Source organism: Neoarius graeffei, chromosome 6, assembly GCF_027579695.1.
Source record: "Neoarius graeffei isolate fNeoGra1 chromosome 6, fNeoGra1.pri, whole genome shotgun sequence".
Taxonomy (NCBI): Eukaryota; Metazoa; Chordata; class Actinopteri; order Siluriformes; family Ariidae; genus Neoarius; species Neoarius graeffei.
In genome coordinates, this window is record NC_083574.1 from 57,370,307 (window position 1) to 57,389,458 (window position 19,152).

Below are 19,152 nucleotides of genomic sequence, written 5' to 3' on the forward strand. Positions count from 1 at the left end.
AAATACTAGTAGGCCCTACTTAGAAATACAAAGGCATACAGAGCACAAAGAGGGGATTAGAAATAATCTTTTATAACTTTTTTATTTTGATAGAGAATGGTAGATGTGGGCGGCACGGTGGTGTAGTGGTTAGTGCTGTCGCCTCACAGCAAGAAGGTCCGGGTTCGAGCCCCGTGGCCGGCGAGGGCCTTTCTGTGCGGAGTTTGCATGTTCTCCCCGTGTCCGTGTGGGTTTCCTCCGGGTGCTCCGGTTTCCCCCACAGTCCAAAGACATGCAGGTTAGGTTAACTGGTGACTCTAAATTGACCGTAGGTGTGAATGTGAGTGTGAATGGTTGTCTGTGTCTATGTGTCAGCCCTGTGATGACCTGGTGACTTGTCCAGGGTGTACCCCGCCTTTCGCCCGTAGTCAGCTGGGATAGGCTCCAGCTTGCCTGCGACCCTGTAGAACAGGATAAAGCGGCTACAGATAATGAGATGAGATGAGATGAATGGTAGATGTTAATGACATTCAGTGCTTATTTATGCATATTTTATAACTTTATTTGTAATTTGTAATTGTAATTAACACTGATTTTTCCTTCTTTGTGATGTATAAATGAGAGTTAAGATCAGCTTTATGCTGCACATATAAAGCCATTTGGTAAAACTCTGAAGAAGAGCGTGTACCAATTTAACGTTTTTACCTAATTAGCATAACTAATTCTAATTAAATACTAATTTGCATATTTTTAAACTTTGTATTCAGTATACAACCATCTGTGTGCCTGCCAATTTCCATGTAAATATCTTGAAAAATTAAAAAGTTATTAAGAAAAAACATTTGATCTCATTCATTAATTAGGCCCATTTTGGACCATGTTATCCTCATACATAATATGAGTTTTCTACAAATTAAGCCGTTTTTTTCTATATTTGATTTGTAATATCTCAAGAATGGAGAAACATATTTTAAAGGTAGACTGCCTTTCAGACTTTTCAAGTGTAGGTCATAAAAAGAATTTTCCCTGACACCCAATTATTTTTGTTTAGTGGACCGAAAGCTACTGAATTCAAATCACAGACTTCCAATTTTATTAGGTTTCTTTAATAGAACAATTAATGAATGTAGGGCCACGTGGCTCTAAATTCTCTGCTATTTTTGCTTGCTTCAACATGACCCAATTCAAAATAGTATGTCATACATCCAGGGGTTAAATTGGGCCGGGGCTGTCCGGGGCTGAGCCCCGGCACATAAGCTCGGAGCGGATGGCATATGATCACGCACACATCAAAAGCAACAAACCCTTTTCACGATTTTCAGTTCTGAATAATTAAATATCGTTTTATTAATCAATAAACCCATGACTTTTATGAGATAGATCATAGTTTTCCTGATAACAAGACGACCTGTCAAAGCTATTTAGAACAGAACTTGCGATCAGAGATTCTGGTTTCTGGAACACTGCGTGGGTTGCCAATTCCGCTTTTTATAAGCGACTTTGGGGTTTCTTTTTTTGTGAGCTCGCTTTAAAAAAAAATCAGAAGTCGTGGTTTGCGGGTTTTTGGGCTTGTGTTTCAGCGTTGTGACTTGTTTATAATTTTCTCCGTACACCGTCTCCCCTTTTACCTGCATACGATCCTAATCCATCAGAGGTGCTTGAATGAACTGTCTGTTATTATGTATTCAATTATTTATTTGGCATGTGGTGCTTTTTGTATTGTCTAGAACAGGGGTTTTCAAAGTGTGGGAGAGTCAGCCCCCCCTCGGAGAGCAAATAAACAACAGCGCCCCCCCCCTTACAATTTTTGTTGTTGCTATACTTAATGTTCCATTCGTATTTTTTAAAAAATGGTTGTTGTACACATTATTTTTTTCTTTTTCACATTTTAAACATCTGTGCTTTTGAAAACATCTTGTTTTACACATTTGAAACATCCCATAGCATCGTTAGCTAGCATCTCTTGGCAGACAACACACTGTGGCAGTGGAGCATCTTCAGATCCAGTCCATGAAAATCCAAACTTTAAATAATCGTGGTCATACTTCCTTCTTTTTCCAGTCCCCCAGGATTCCGCGGGCCTTTTTTGTGATTGTTGCGGGCTAAAATGTCTGATGTTGCGGGGGTTTTTCCAAAAAATTGCGATGAAAGTTGCGGTGTTTTTTAGGTTTTTGTTGCGATTACATTGCGGGAGGAAGTGAAAGTTGCGAGAAATTGTTGCGATTTTCTCTTTTTGTGATTAAAATTGAGTGATATGTTAAATATTAAGTTATTACTGAAAAACTATTGATTAAAAAAACAAAGAGAAATGGTCCTATAAACAACTTTACCAATATAAAAGATTACCAGGACTACAAAAATGCAGAAAAATAGGCTTTACTTATCCAAATGCACCTGTTGGTTCAAAAGTTAAAGTGCATAGAACCTCACAGCACAACATGAAGTTACCTTAAAATATAATATAAATGCCTCAGCTTTCATGTAAGAAAAAAAAACCTATTAATACTAGTACTGTGTGCAGGCAGTCTCTCCTGAAGACTAAATTAAACAATAATTATAAACTAATAAAATAAATGGCTCAGGCTTCATAGAAGAAAAAAACAATTTGAACAGAATCTCACAGTATGATGCTGAAGCTGCCTAAACAATGGAAAATAAAATACCATTTTGGCAAAAATGTTGGCATCCATTAACTTCTTGTATTAAGTAAAAAAAAAAAAATAAAGTGCACACAGTCCTTCACTGTAAACATAACACACTTTCAGTGTTGCCAGATACTGCTGACGTTTTCCAGTCCAAAATATGTTCAAAACCCGCCAAAATGCACTTAAAACTGCCCAATCTGGCAACACTGCGCGCATGCTGCTTCTCTTGAACACACGGAAGTAAGGCGGAAGGTAGTTTGTCGACGTCACCTCAAGACGACGCCAACGATTGGTCAAATTTGCGGGAAAGTTGCGGTGATTGGATATAATTGCAACACCGCCCTGAATTCGCAGGGATTGGTTGAATTTGCGCTGAAGTTGCAAATCGCAACATCCTGGAGGCTCTGTTTTTTTGCTTGGCCCAGACTTTTTTTTTTTGCTTGGCCCAGACTTTGTCTCCTCACTCACTGTAGCTTTAGGTACTAAAAACCATAGACAGCTAAAAACCGATCCATTTAGTCTCTCACGTTGCGCCCCCCCTGAAGAACTCTGGCGCCCCCCAGGGGGGGCGCGCCCCACACTTTGAAAAGCCCTGGTCTAGTGCTCATGTTTAATTTGTACGGACCCTGCCCATGACGTGTTGTCTGTTGTTGTGCATTGTGTGTGAATATCTTTATGTGCATCTTTCTGGCTGCAAACCCATTTCCCTGTTTTGGGAAAATAAAGATACCTTGACCTTGACCATGTTAATGACCTATTGCCAATTGACCTAATGAGTTGCAATTTGGTCCTCCAGCTGTTCCTTTTTTGTACCTTTAACTTTTCCAGCCTCTTATTGCCCTTGTCCCAACTTTTTTGAGATGTGTTGCTGTCATGAAATTTCAAATGAGCCAATATTTGGCATGAAATTTCAAAATGTCTCACTTTTGACATTTGATATGTTGTCGATGTTCTATTGTGAATACAATATCAGTTTTTGAGATTTGTAAATTATTGCATTCCATTTTTATTTACAATTTGTACTTTGTCCCAACTTTTTTGGAATCGGGGTTGTATAACAACACTGAAGACATCATGATTTAAATTATGAAATAACATATGGAATTATGTGGTCAACAAAAAAGTGTTCAAAAACTTATGAAAATATGTTTATTTTCCTTAATAAAACACTTAAATAATATTGGCTGGCTTTAAGTGGTATATCAGATATATTCCATTCAGCTAGCATGATATTGAATGAGTCAAAGACTGTGTTTCCTTTTCTTCGCAACATAACGTCTTTTCTTCTCACTTTCTGTTACTGTCGTCGGTCTTTCACGTTTGATTTGCACACTCACGTCCTCCATTTTTCTCTCCTGTTTCAAATTTGTATCCCACAATGCCTTGCGCAAACAGGGAAAGCCCACTATGTGATGCATGCAGGGGTTAAATTGGGATTGGTTATGTGGGGGGGGGCTCTGCCTCGTACCCGCCCCTGCCCCCGCCGCCCTGCCCCAATATACTTTTTGGAAAATAACCCTCTAATTTGATAACCATATCATATTGCACAGAGATATACACCTTATCTGTGTGTTGTAGGCCTATGTGTGTCTTGTAGTGCCCCCCTACACATTATGGCAGTTTGAATGTAGATTGGTTGGCCAATGTAACAGATTGTACAGGTTGTTGTACATTGGTTTGAAGGAAATGATTAGTGGGGGGTCTGGGGGTCCTCCCCCAGAAGTTTTTTATTATCATACATGTTATTTGCTGAATTCTGGTGCATTTTAATAAGTTGTTAGCTGACTTTACAGAGGTAGGTTGAGCAATATCATGTTAAATCTTGTCACATGCCTACAGGTGAAAAATGTGAAGGAGAAATGTTCAGTGAGAAAATTTGAAGGCTTGCATAATCTTAAACCAAAACAGTTGATTTATTTTGGAGGATAAATGTTAAATATGCCAAAACACTGTCAGTCAAATTGTCAATCAAATATATTCATGCAGTGAATGCAACCAAATACAAACAACACTATAACATTGGAAGCATTTATTATTATTGTTATTATTATGTATTCAATTATTTATTTGGCATGTGGTGCTTTTTGTATTGTCTAGAACATACATAAGATGAGCATATTATAGCAGCAAAATAGAAGCACAATCATTTGAATGCAGCAAAAGTTTTGCTGCATTCAAATGATTGTGCTTCTATTTTGCTGCTATAATATGCTCATCTTATGTATGTTCTAGACAATTACAAACATGGAGCTAACTGCCATTCAACACCTGGATGGCAGAGGGGACAAAGGAAGCCTTAAATCTCTTAGGCCCTGTCCACACGGCAACGGATTCAGGTGACTCCGATACAATTGCTTATCGTTTAGGCCTGGCGTCCACACGGCACCGGCGTTTTGGGTGCCCAAAACGCAATCTTTTTGAGAACGGGTTCCAGAGTGGAAAGATCTGGCAACATTGCCGTTGTGAAGTTGTCTGGATGAGTAGAACGGATTTGTTTATGATGACGTCACAACCACATGACTGTGAGTGCTTCATGCCGGGTAGAACTGTAAAGAACTCGATGCGAGTTGTCAACAAATCCTATAACTTGGTTCATGAAACGTGCTTACAAAATATTTTCACTGTGAATATTTATTGTGTAATGGTGCAAAGTGAGAGAGAGAGAGAGAGAGTCAATCCAGCCAGCAAAAATAGGGAAAAAAAGGAGCGATCTCACCTCTTCAGATGTTGGTTTTAGTCCTACAATACATTCCTCAAAAAGGGCGTAGAAGAGCAAATTAATCCATCAACGTGTAGCATTCAATTTATTCCGGACCATTAAAGACGCCGCCTTCCGCGTAGAATCATACGTCATCCTCGCCGCCATATTGGATAGGTCAAAGCGGAGAATAAAGATTAGCTGCGTTTAACTGTACCAACAGGTTTGCCGTCCAAACGAGATCACATGGGATTACCTTTCACAGGTGAGACTGGAAAAATACTTTTCATTGTATTTGGTCATTATAATGTAATTTTACGAACAGATTTTCCTGACTTTGTGGCTAATATGAAGTCTTGCGCATAATAGTTTATGCGCATGCGTCCTTACTTCTTCTATTGTTCTGGTGTCTCCGAAGGGACTGTCTTACAGCGCCCCTAGAGGTGTGGCATGTGTATTGCATTGTTTTCAGCAAGCGTTGCGTTGCCATATGGACCCGATATTTTACTGATCGTTGCCCATTTGGACGCGATATATTTTTAAATAACATCTCGTTGCCGTTGTCGTGTGGATGTAGCGTTAGTCTGAAGAGCAGGCACCCTCCACCGACGGCCTGAGGGCAACAGTACAAACTCAGACCGAAGGGGATGATCTACACACTCTAAGATCAAAGAAGCCTTCCTGAACACTTGTCTGTTATACAGATCAGTTAACTGGACTTGACTCCTCCCTGTAACCTTACTGGCCACTTTAACAAGGTTACCAAGCCTGTTTTTATTGGCCAGGGTCAGATTTCCATACCAAGCAACAATGCAGAACATAAAAACTGATTCAATAAAACTTCTATAAAAGAGGGTCATCATCTCTGAGCGAACATTAAAGGAGAACATTTTCCTCAAAAAATAGAGCCGTTGCTGAACTTTTTTTGCTGTGAAGGCAACGTGAGCATCGAAGCTTAATTTGTTGTCCACAATCACTCCCAGGTATTTATAGCTGTTTACCAGCTCAATATCTACACCTTTAATGCTGGTTACTACAGGACAAGGACTGGATGTTCTAAAGCTGATCATCATATCCTTTGTTTTAGACACATTTAATTGGAGAAAGGATTCATCGCACCAAGATACAAAATCATTTACAACAGGCCCATGAATTAGCTCCTCCCCTTCAAGAAGACTCACAATGACAGAATCGTCAGCAAATTTAATAATGTGTCTATTTGCATAGTTGCTGCGACAGTCATTAGTGTACAGAATGTATAATAATGGGGAGAGACAACAACCTTGAGGAGATCCAGAGGAGGACTGCAGCTGATTTGAAAAGCAGCCATTAACCCTCACACACACACCCGATTGGTCAAAAAGTCCAGTATCCAACCAACAAGATTAAAATCCAATTTAAAAAAACTGATTAGCTTCTCTGCTAACAGATGTGGCTGAATAGTGTTAAAAGCAGATGAGAAATCTACAAACAACAGTCTTGCCTGAGCTTTGGATCCCTCAAGATGGCGATACAAAAAATGTAGCAGTGTGACAGTGGCATCCTCCACACCTCTACCTGGCCTATAAGCAAATTGTAGGTGGTCCAAAAATTCTTCTACCTGTAATAAAACTTCCTTTTTAATGAGCTTCTCCAACGTCTTCATAACTAAAGGTGTCAGCGCCACAGGCCTGAAATCATTTAATGTAGAAGGCTTATTAATCTTTGCAACAGGGACAATAGTGGAATGTTTCCATAACTTAGGGACCTTTTGTTGCTGGAGAGACAGCATAAAAATAAAATGGAAAATGTTGCACAGCTGTTCAGCACAAGTTGCCAGAACATGGCCACAAATATTGTCAGGTCCTGGACTCTTACTCTTTTTAATTTGTTTTAAGTGTTTTTCCACACTTTGGACATCCAAAGCAAAAGCAGGAGGAGCTCTGGTGGTGTTCTTTAATGTATTCAACTTATCCTCTCACGATCAAGTCACGATTATCAAATCTTAAATAGAAAGACTGGGTATAAAAAGAGCATCTTGGAGTGGCAGCGGCTCTCAGAAGTAAAGATGGGAAGAGGATCACCAATCCCCCTAATTCTGTGCCGACAAATAGTGGAGCAATATCAGAAAGGAGTTCGACAGTGTAAAATTGCAAAGAGTTTGAACATATCATCATCTACAGTGCATAATATCATCAAAAGATTCAGAGAATCTGGAAGAATCTCTGTGCGTAAGGGTCAAGGCCGGAAAACCATACTGGGTGCCCGTGATCTTCGGGCCCTTAGACGGCACTGCATCACATACAGGCATGCTTCTGTATTGGAAATCACAAAATGGGCTCAGGAATATTTCCAGAGAACATTATCTGTGAACACAATTCACCGTGCCATCCGCCGTTGCCAGCTAAAACTCTATAGTTCAAAGAAGAAGCCGTATCGAAATATGATCCAGAAGCGCAGACGTCTTCTCTGGGCCAAGGCTCATTTAAAATGGACTGTGGCAAAGTGGAAAACTGTTCTATGGTCAGACGAATCAAAATTTGAAGTTCTTTATGGAAATCAGGGACGCCGTGTCATTCGGACTAAAGAGGAGAAGGACGACCCAAGTTGTTATCAGCGCTCAGTTCAGAAGCCTGCATCTCTGATGGTATGGGGTTGCGTTAGTGCGTGTGGCATGGGCAGCTTACACATCTGGAAAGACACCATCAATGCTGAAAGGTATATCCAGGTTCTAGAGCAACATATGCTCCCATCCAGACGACGTCTCTTTCAGGGAAGACCTTGCATTTTCCAACATGACAATGCCAAACCACATACTGCAGGGGTGCCCACAATATTTTGATTCGCGAGCTACTTTTAAAATGACCATGTTAATATGATCTACTCGGACTAGGTTGTTACCACTACTAGGCCTACTATGACTACTAGTACTGCTACTACTAGGCCTACTACTACTACTACTACTAATAATAATAATAACAATGACACTTGTTTTGATTTATAAACATTCATATGCAATTTGTTTAATAATATGCAAACATGCATACAAAAAGGTGACTGAAATTTACATTCAAATTATGTTAAATGCATAAGCTTTGTACTCCTAAACGTATTTTTGTTCAAATCACTGTTAACTTTTATAAACCGCAAACTACTAATATGTAAACATGAAACAAGCCCACTGTAAAAAAAAAAAAAAGGGCTATGTTTAGAAAAAAAAGTTAAATGCATCCAGACAGGCATTGTAAACCCCAAAACATTTTTGTTCACATCAACTGACTTTTGTATAGCCTGCTAGACAGAGATTTGACATTTACAACAATTTTATATAAAAAAAATTTTCCTTCTTTTATATTTTTTTCCTTCTTTCTTTTCTTTTTTTTTTTTACCGTGGAACTTAGCAACAGCACAACTTTAATACATAGCATAGATACTGATGTAGGCCCTAAATCAGATCTTAATCTGATGATGATCGGCACTGGAGGGAGTCAGAGAGGGCTGCATAGTCTGGACAGTAGCTGCTGGTAGCGAGCCTCAAGCAGGCCTCGAGATGATCGTCGGACATACTGGAGCAGTATTTGGACTTAATGATCTTCATATGCGAAAAGGCCGACTCGCACAAATAAGTGGAGCCGAACAATGCGGTTAAGGAGGTGGCACATTGCCGCATGTTCGGGTACTTCGCCTCCGTGAGTAAATTCCAAAACGGCCCATGCGCCCTGGACTTCAACTCGATGTCAGACTGCAGCATCAGCATCTCGTCTTCCACGGCAGACGTGTTCAGCTGAAACAGTGCCGCAACTTTTGAGGCGAGGGAATCCACCTCAGTATCTTCCCCGAATGGGTGGCACATGAATGTAGCTAGTGGCTCGAGCAAAGCAAAGTCTTGAAATCGCTTCTCAAACTCTGACTGGAGAATTTCAATCTGCTCAGTGGCGCGCACTGTTAAGTTGCGCAAACGCCCTCCCTTGCATCTCCAGCTCCGAGGCGAGGTTTCGGAAGTTTCCTAAATCACGGCGCTGCATCTTTGAAACCAGCAGTTTCATTTTGCTGGTTGTCATGGTAACCTAATGTAACAATTTTTTTGATGCAGCGCTTGGCTGACATTTTGCTTCAGGGAAAAAGCAAATTTGTTTACATGTAAAAATGACCACGACGTTGTTTTTTTTTTAAAATTTCATAACAAATATATTAATATTTACATATCAATCATGAGATCTACCATCCCTGCCTTCGAGATCGACCGGTCGATCGCGATCGACATAGTGGGCACCCAGGACATACTGCATCAATTACAGCATCATGGCTGCGTAGAAGAAGGGTCCGGGTACTGAACTGGCCAGCCTGCAGTCCAGATCTTTCACCCATAGAAAACATTTGGCACATCATAAAACGGAAGATACGACAAAAAAGACCTAAGACAGTTGAGCAACTAGAATCCTACATTAGACAAGAATGGGTTAACATTCCTATCCCTAAACTTGAGCAACTTGTCTCCTCAGTCCCCAGACGTTTACAGACTGTTGTAAAGAGAAAAGGGGATGTCTCACAGTGATAAACATGGCCTTGTCCCAACTTTTTTGAGATGTGTTGTTGTCATGAAATTTAAAATCACCTAATTTTTCTCTTTAAATGATACATTTTCTCAGTTTAAACATTTGATATGTCATCTATGTTCTATTCTGAATAAAATATGGAATTTTGAAACTTCCACATCATTACATTCCATTTTATTTATAATTTGTACTTTGTCCCAACTTTTTTGGAATCGGGGTTGTAGAATATTAAAGGTATGTCCAAACTTTTGACTGTTTTATATATATGTACACACACACACACACACACACACACACACACACACACACACACACACCAGCCACTTTATTATATAGGTACAAGTACACTACCGTTCAAAAGTTTGGGGTCACTTTGAAATGTCCTTATGTTTGAAAGAAAAGCACTGTTCTTTTCAATGAAGATCACTTTAAACTAATCAGAAATACACTCTATACATTGCTAATGTGGTAAATGACTATTCTAGCTGCAAATGTCTGGTTTTTGGTGCAATATCTCCATAGGTGTATAGAGGCCCATTTCCAGCAACTCTCACTCCAGTGTTCTAATGGTACAATGTGTTTGCTCATTGCCTCAGAAGGCTAATGGATGATTAGAAAACCCTTGTACAATCATGTTAGCACAGCTGAAAACAGTTGAGCTCTTTAGAGAAGCTATAAAACTGACCTTCCTTTGAGCAGATTGAGTTTCTGGAGCATCACATTTGTGGGGTCGATTAAATGCTCAAAATGGCCCGAAAAATGTCTTGACTATATTTTCTATTCATGTTACAACTTATGGTGGTAAATAAAAGTGTGACTTTTCATGGAAAACACAAAATTGTCTGGGTGACCCCAAACTTTTGAACGGTAGTGTACTTATATTGCCGAAGATAATTATGGTGAAATCCCAGTAGCTGTCCAATTGCCTGACCTTTGTACTAAATAGATAATAGATTATGTGCTCCTAACTGACTCAAACAGCACAAGAGTCAGCTGCTGCATACAATACCAAATTTGAGTAGATAGAACTGCTACCACAATCTCACTCAGCAATAAACTGAACAGGTAACAGTGGCGTGCACAGATAGACACTAGGTGGTGCTCAAGCACCTGCCCCTCTGCCCTCTGTCCAAAAAAGTGCCCTTTTGAATTTTTTTTTTACAGTTTACTGAGGCCAATGTCGACATGATCTTTTAGAAAAGCAGCGGCATTAAAAGCGTGTGTGAAAATAATGTCCCGATGTGTGTCCCCTCCGCACACACACCGGACCTCTGTCTCTCTTGCTCTGTCACGTGAACAAGCGTGCAGTGCATTCAATGTGAGGTTGCAGCAGCATAGCGTCCTGGAAGCCACGGCCTTGTCATAGCGCAGACAACACATCGGGCAGTCAGTCAGCTCTTCCCCTGCCCCACCAGCCAGGTAACACATGAATCGAGTGAAAATGTATTGTTTGCCCTCTAAGCCCAAGCTGTAATTATTTTGTCGTGAAGTAGCCCGTTGCATACAGAAACAACTGCACATGGCAGCCTTTGTCAGCTTATTTGCTCCCTTTCCATATGGAGAAACAAACTGAACAACATTTTAAATGTAGCCTAAACCATTGAGGCAACTCCACTCTCCATCAATTCCAACCTGTTTTTATAACATGATTAAGAATATCACGTTATGCTAGTATGCACGCCGTTATGCAAATAAAAGAGAGCTCCGTTGAGCCCATTGAATGTGTATATTTCGTTACAAATTTTAAGATGATCTCACGGAAATCTGTGAATAAACACAGTCTTGAGACTCAAGTCAGTGACGGGAAGATCAGACTTTATCAGACTTTTTAAAGATGGAACTTCAGAAAAATACCCAAAACTTTGATATGATTATGAACACAAGAGGAGGGTTAAATCTCAGACTTTTATAATAAGGTGTTCCACATGTGCAAAAAAGTGCCCTTTTTTCCCCCCAGAGCACTTGCCCCCCAAAATGTCTGTGCACGCCACTGACAGGTAATGCAATAGAAGGAAGTTTTTGAATACATTCAAAATGCATTGATGCTATTCAGCCATTGCTGTTTCTATAACTAAAATTTCAACAAGCCCCAGTTATCCGTTTTCCTTCCACTCCCCAAAAACATGTAAATAGGTGAATTAACTGCACTAACTTGTCCATAGGTGTGAATAAGTGTGTGAAAATGTGTGAATGTGCATGATACCAGGCAATGGAAACGTGTCTCTCTTGGAGTGAATTCTCCTGCCTTGTGCCCAGGGTTACTGGAATTGGCTTCAGCTCCACAGCGCTGACCACGCATGAATGAATACAATATACTCACTGCCTACTTTAATAGGCACAGTGCATTGTCATGCAGATATAGGTTCAGCATGTCAGTTAATGTTCATATCAAACACCAGAATGCGGAAAATCTGATCCCACTGACTTTTACCATGGCATGGATGTTGGTGCCAGGGAGTGGGTGCTTTTTTGTGCCATTCTTCAATATAGATATTTAGTCACTCCCTAAAAGCAGAGCTCTTGATGAGCGTATGAGCAAAATATTTGCAAGAGCACAAAATCAACATGAACAGAATATTAATATTATGGCATAGAAAAAAATCGAATCTTATAATCAAGAACAAGTTCCTATTAAAGTGACCGGTGAGTGTGTGTTATAGCTCATGAAAATCAGAAATGCAGTCTCAAATGATGAGAATATTTCCTAAGATCAGTCCAAAAAGGATTTACAATACAGAAATGTCCAACTTATGAAAAGTGCTCATTTATACACTCAGTACTTGGTTGGGGCTCCTTTGCCACAAATTACTGCATCAATGCATTGTGGCATGGAGGTGATCAGCCTGTGGCATTGCTGAGATGTTATTGAAGCCCACGTTGCTTTGATAGCGGCCTTCATCTCATCTGTATTTTTGGGTCGGGTGTTTCTCATCTTCCTCTTGACAATACCCCATAGATTCTGTATGGGGTTCAGGTCAGGTGAGTTGGTTGGCCAATCAAGCACAGTAATATCATGGTCAGGAAACCATTTGGTAGTAGTTTTGGTACTGTGGGCAGGTGCAAAGTCCTGCTGGAAAAGGAAATCAGCATCTTCATCAAGCTTGTCAGCAGATGGAAGCATGAAGTGCTTTAAAATCTCACTGTAAAATATAATAAGTTGACTTTACTTAAAAAAAATATGCAAAGTCGTTGCCTCAAAAAAAGTCATTTATGTTGATTTAGATAAATTAGATTGGGTTAACTTATTTTTTGTGAGTTTGCAGTACTCAATTTAACTTAGATTAGTTTGATTACATTAACTTATTTATTTTGAGTTTGCAGTACTCACATAAACTTATATTAATTTGATTACATTAACTTATTTATTGTGAGTTTGCAGTACTCATCTTATATAATTTTGATTACATTAACTTGTACTGTAAACTTAAAATAAATAAGTTAATGTAATCAAAATTATATAAGATGAGTACTGCAAACTCACAATAAATAAGTTAATGTAATCAAATTAATATAAGTTTATGTGAGTACTGCAAACTCAAAATAAATAAGTTAATGTAATCAAACTAATCTAAGTTAAATTGAGTACTGCAAACTCACAAAAAATAAGTTAACCCAATCTAATTTATCTAAATCAACATAAATGACTTTTTTTGAGGCAACGACTTTGCATATTTTTTTTAAGTAAAGTCAACTTATTATATTTTACAGTGCTCCTGGTAGATGGCTGCATTGACTTTGGACTTGATAAAACACAGCAGACCAACACCAGCAGATGACATGGCACCCCAAATCATCACAGACTGCGGACACTTCACACTGGACTTCAAACACCTTGGATTCGATGCCTCTACACTCTTTCGCCAGGCTCTAGGACCTTGATTTCCAAAGGAAATGCAAAATTTACTTTCCTCTGAAAAGAGGACTTTGGACCACTGAGCAACAGTCCAGTTCTTTCTCTCCTTAGCCCAGGTAAGACACTTTTGACGTTGTCTCTGGTTCAGGAGTGGCTTGATCTTAAGAATGCGACAGTTGTAGCCCCTTTCCTGAAGACATCTGTGTGTGCTGGCTCTTGATGCACTGACACCAGCTTCAGTCCACTCTTTGTGAAGCTCTCCCAAGTTCTTAAATAGACTTTTCTTGACAACCCTCTCAAGGCTGCAGTCATCCCTGTTGCTTGTGCACCATTTCCAGCCAGCCTTTTCAGCAATGACCTCAGCTAACCCTCCTTGTGGAGGGTGTTGATAATCATCTTCTGGACAACTGTCAAGTCAGCAGTCTTCCCCATGATTGTGGTTGTATATACTGGACTAGACCAAGAGATACACTATATTTATACTGTTTTACTCAAACTCAAGTATTCAATACTTTAGTTGGGGAAATGGCTAGAACTCTTGGCTGAATCGAACTGTTAAGAGGATTGCTCAAATGGACTGACAACTTGGTTCCTTAAAAACTTGTCTGCCATCAGTGAGAGATTGCAAGTTTAAATCCTGAAGATGCTACAGCTATACGTGGCTCATGAGAGCATAATTACATTGCAGGCATTTAGCAGATGCTCTTATCCAGAATGATGTACAACAATTTTACCTTATCTGCATGTCTTTGAAGTGGGAGGAAACCCATGCAGACACAGGGAGAACATGCAAACTCCACACAGAAAGGCCCTTGACAGCCATGAGGTTCAAACTCAGAATCTTTTTGTTGTGAGGTGACAGTGCTAACCACTGCACCACCATGCCGTGATAATTGGTCTTGCTCTCAGGATGGGAGGATTAGCAGCACATGCTGGTTCTTTTCCTTCCTGGTTGGAAGCTGTTGTGTGATAGGGAGAACTATCTAGTGGGTGGGAAATGGCAATGAGTAAAAGAGTAAAAATTAGGGAAAATGTGGTTAGAAGAAGCTACTCTGTTTTATTTATTTATTTATTTATTTATTTATTTTGGTAACGCATTTCAAGGTTTTTACAGCATCTTGTTCACTTTTTATATTGTATGCCATCGTATGTATTGTACTGACTTACTTTGCATAAACATTTCAAAACCTAATTGCTCTAGTGAATTCCTACCCAGTGGACCTTCCTTGTCAAGGTTATGCTGCATTGTGCCCCGACTCTGAATACCTGTCAAGTTCTGAGTCAGATGCAAAGCTGTTTCGCCTTCCCAATGGAGCAGAGGTCAGTGCTCATGACTGCACAGGCACAGAGATAATAAAAATTGTTTGTTTGTTAAGTTTTAACAGTTGATTACAGGTAAAAGTAACTCATGACAATATAGGCCAGCTCAGGCTGTTTGGAGAGAATGAGCCACCTCATTCCCTTCTTGCTCTCCATTTACCAGAAGATGAAACCCAAGGTGAGCAAACTTAACTTTCTTTCTTTCTTTTGTAATCAATCAATCAATCAATCAATCATTCAATCAATTTTTGTCTGTTTTAAGGTAATGTAACATACTTTTTCAGTGGTTGCCATATACATGCTTCACAAATGGTGGCCCATCAGTGATGTTTTGAAGACATCCAGCAAATCCAGAAATGGACTTGTGTTTGTAAGTTGGTCACAAGATTTATCTAAACTGAAGGAGGATCTGCCTATGTGTATGATTCAGATTTTTTTTCCAGTGTGACTCATGAAAATAAAGATCTTAACGTCAGACATTTTATGGAGATTATTACCTTTATCACTGCAGGTGGAGTCAGTGATGGAGAGAGTTATACTGTTCCTCCTAAATCAGATTGTGTTTGGAATGTTGGAAAGGCCTATGGGTGAACACGTGTATTTCTCACCTCATCCTGTGTCAGAATATGGCAAAATCTTCTGGCAAGATGGAGAAGCAGTTGGCTTTTACACTGTTAAAAAGAAAGGTCTGACTGTCACATCTTATGTAAACACTATTCTAAATGTTTATTACTTTAGACAGATGTACAATAAAGGTGTACAACCCTGATACGTCCTTATTTCAGCCCTGATACGGCACTATCTTTCAGTTTCCATTATTCTGACCTGTGGTTCATTTCTGATATAAGTGAAAACAAGTTAGTTCCTGTTATCCCTGATATTACAGCAGCTATAACAGTCATTTGCTCACTAGCCTCTTGTTTTTTTCTCTCTTGATGTTAATAACACAAAAAAGCTTGCTGTGTTCCCAGCAACTGGAAAGCACTCAAAGCATTGACCTGAAGACCCGTGACAGATAACTTACTGAATGATACAAAGCTCTGACATTGGAGACTCCCTTTGTAAATCTCGTCTCGTCTCGTCTTCTTCCGCTTATCCGGGACCGGGTCGCGGAGGCAGCAGTCTAAGCATGGAAGCCCAAACTTCCCTTTCCCCAGACACCTCGGCCAGCTCCTCGGGAAGAACACCGAGGCGTTCCCAGGCCAGCCGAGAGACATAGTCCCTCCAGCGTGTCCTGGGTCTTCCCCGGGGCCTCCTCCCGGGGGGACATGCCTGGAACACCTCCCCAGGGAGGCGTCCAGGAGGCATCCGAAAAAGATGCCCGAGCCACCTCAGCTGGTTCCTCTCGATGTGGAGGAGCAGCGGCTCTACTCCGAGCTCCTCCCGAGTGACTGTGCTTCTCACCCTATCTCTAAGGGAGCGCCCAGCCACCCTGCGAAGGAAACTCATTTCAGCCGCTTGTATCCGCGATCTTGTTCTTTCTGTCATTACCCAAAGCTCATGACCATAGGTGAGAGTCGGAACGTAGATCGACCGGTAAATTTACCGGTCCCTTTGTAAATATTACATCAATATTTCCTAACAGAGAGCTTAGCCATATTTAGTGGTTATACTGTATATTTTCCTGTTATTTAAATAACAACACTTTAAAAAATCAGTTTATTATTAGCCTTAGATTATGTGGATTATACACCAGAGAAGTCCCTAAGCTGTTACTCCCGAAAAGATAACATATTTGAACAACCACATAATATAAGCCTGTGATTTATGTTATGCCGCTTTTCCACTACAAACGCGGCTGAGTCGGGCTGAGCCGTGCCGTGCTGAGTCGGGCTGAGCGGGGCTGTTGGAGTTGCATTTCGACTACAACCGCGCTGAACCGTGCTGGCTGGAAGTGGGTGGACACATTGGGTGGAGTTAGCGAAAGTGGGTGGACGTCAGGTGATGTCGTTAAGCAGCGCAAACAGTGACATCAGTGAGCTTTTAAGCGGTAGTCTCACGACCCGGATAGTAAATAATAAACATGGAGGACATGGAGTCGTTAGTGTTGCTGGTCTTGGTGCTGTGGCTTGTTGTCACCGACAACGCCAACAGATACTGGCAAGAGCGTATAGATGAGGCGAGGCGCATAAGGCTTCAGAAATTCTCGTAATTCGTAATTCTTCTCCTTCCGGGTTTGCAGTGTTTACAGATCCCAGCGTGCTCGCGGGGCGTGTGTGGGCATGTGAGGACACTCCTCCTCACCAATCAGTGCACAGGGGAGTGTCTGCTCACGCCCCCAACCTCACTCAGCTCGCTTTGGCTCGCTTCAGCCCCACTCCAAAACGGTGCGAGTTTTAGGGGCTAAGCAGGGCTGAAGCGAGCTGAGTCGTGCTGGTTTTTGGTAGTCGAAACGCGAGCCGTGTCGGGCTGAAGTGAGCTGAAGCGAGCTGAAGTGAGCTGAAAAAGGGTAGTGGAAAAGGGCCATTACAGTCAGATCTAGTGTCAGAGCCATGCTGTTATACATATATAATTAACATTTCTGATTTAATACTTTAACACACTGTGGTATCAACCTGGGAGGCACGGTGGTGTAGTGGTTAGCACTGTTGCCTCACAGCAAGAAGGTTCTGGGTTCAAGCCCAGTGGTTGACAGGGGCCTTTCTCTGTGGAGTTTGCATGTTCTCCCCGTGTCTGCGTGGGTTTCCTCCAGGTGCTCCGGTTTCCCCCACAGTCTAAAGACATGCAGATTAGGCTAATTGGTGGCTCTAAATTGACCATAGGTGTGAATGGTTGTCTACTGGCCCTTTTCCACTACCCTTTTTCAGCTCACTTCAGCTCGCTTCAGCTCACTTCAGCCCGACACGGCTCGCGTTTCGACTACCAAAAAACAGCACGACTCAGCTCGCTTCAGCCCTGCTTAGCCCCTAAAACTCGCACCGTTTTGGAGTAGGGCTGAAGCGAGCCAAACCGTGCTGAGTGAGGCTAGGGGCGTGAGCAGACACTGCCCTGTGCACTGATTGGTGAGGAGGAGTGTCCTCACATGCCCACACACGCCCCGCGAGCACGCTGGGATCTGTAAACACCGTAAACCCGGAAGAAGGAGAATTATGAGAATTATGAAGCCTTATGCGCCTCGCCTCATCTATACGCTCTTGCCAGTATCTGTTGGCATTGTCGGTGACAACAAGCCACAGAACCAAGACCAGCAACACTAACGACTCCATGTCCTCCATGTTTATTGTTTACTATTCGGGTCGTGAGACTACTGCTTAAAAGCTCACTGATGTCACTGTTTGCACTGCTTAACGACATCATGTGACGTCCACCCACTTTCGCTAACTCCACCCAATGTGTCCACCCACTTCCAGCCAGCACGGTTCAGCGCGGTTGTAGTCGAAATGCAACTCCAACAGCCCCACTCAGCTCGACTCAGCACGGCACGGCTCAGCCCGACTCAGCCGCGTTTGTAGTGGAAAAGCGGCATATGTGTCAGCCCTGTGATGATCTGGTGACTTGTCCAGGGTGTACCCTGCCTCTTCCCTATTGAGGTATTTCACCTGATGTCACAGGGTCACGTGACGCCCCGGTGTCCGCCATTTTGAATGTCAAGCTAGCTAATGTCAACAACAGTAGCTGGTATGTTACTGTAGCAATGTTTACGTTCAGTCATTTGGATGACTGTTAAAACCTTTCAGTCTCAAGTTTTTCCTTTACTGGATTTACTAGTTTACTGAGCTAGTGCGTGCGCCGGCCGGCCGGCAGGCTAGCGCGCGCGCTAGCTCCCAGCTTGCCTGAGCGCGCTAGCTCAGTAAACTAGTAAATCCAGTAAAGGAAAAACTTGAGACTGAAAGGTTTTAACAGTCATCCAAATGACTGAACGTAAACATTGCTACAGTAACATACTAGCTATGATGTTGTTGACATTAGCTAGTGCTAAGAGCTAGTTGCTAATACACTGCTACAACTACACCGACCCTAATAATACAGTTCTTCATCATTGCCTGGTAACAGCAAATTTATAACGGGCCATGTCTCAACAGACTAAGAAGTTATTTCAATGACATTTAATAACATTTTGTTTATCCTGAGGACCGAAAGTAAATGAAAATGTGAACAAACCTTAGCTGTAATAAGATGGCG

The 19,152-nt window shown here is 41.3% G+C and overlaps 1 protein-coding gene across 1 annotated transcript in view; it reads left to right on the top strand.

Moving 5' to 3' along the window:
* Positions 1-19,152, top strand: part of fam169b (family with sequence similarity 169 member B) — a 35,543-nt gene that overhangs the window by 8,688 nt on the left and 7,703 nt on the right. The window contains exons 2-5 of the mRNA XM_060924369.1: positions 14,945-15,030; positions 15,106-15,208; positions 15,315-15,400; positions 15,542-15,716. Coding sequence (XP_060780352.1) covers positions 14,945-15,030; positions 15,106-15,208; positions 15,315-15,400; positions 15,542-15,716 — 450 coding nt within the window. The remainder of the gene's footprint in view (positions 1-14,944; positions 15,031-15,105; positions 15,209-15,314; positions 15,401-15,541; positions 15,717-19,152) is intronic.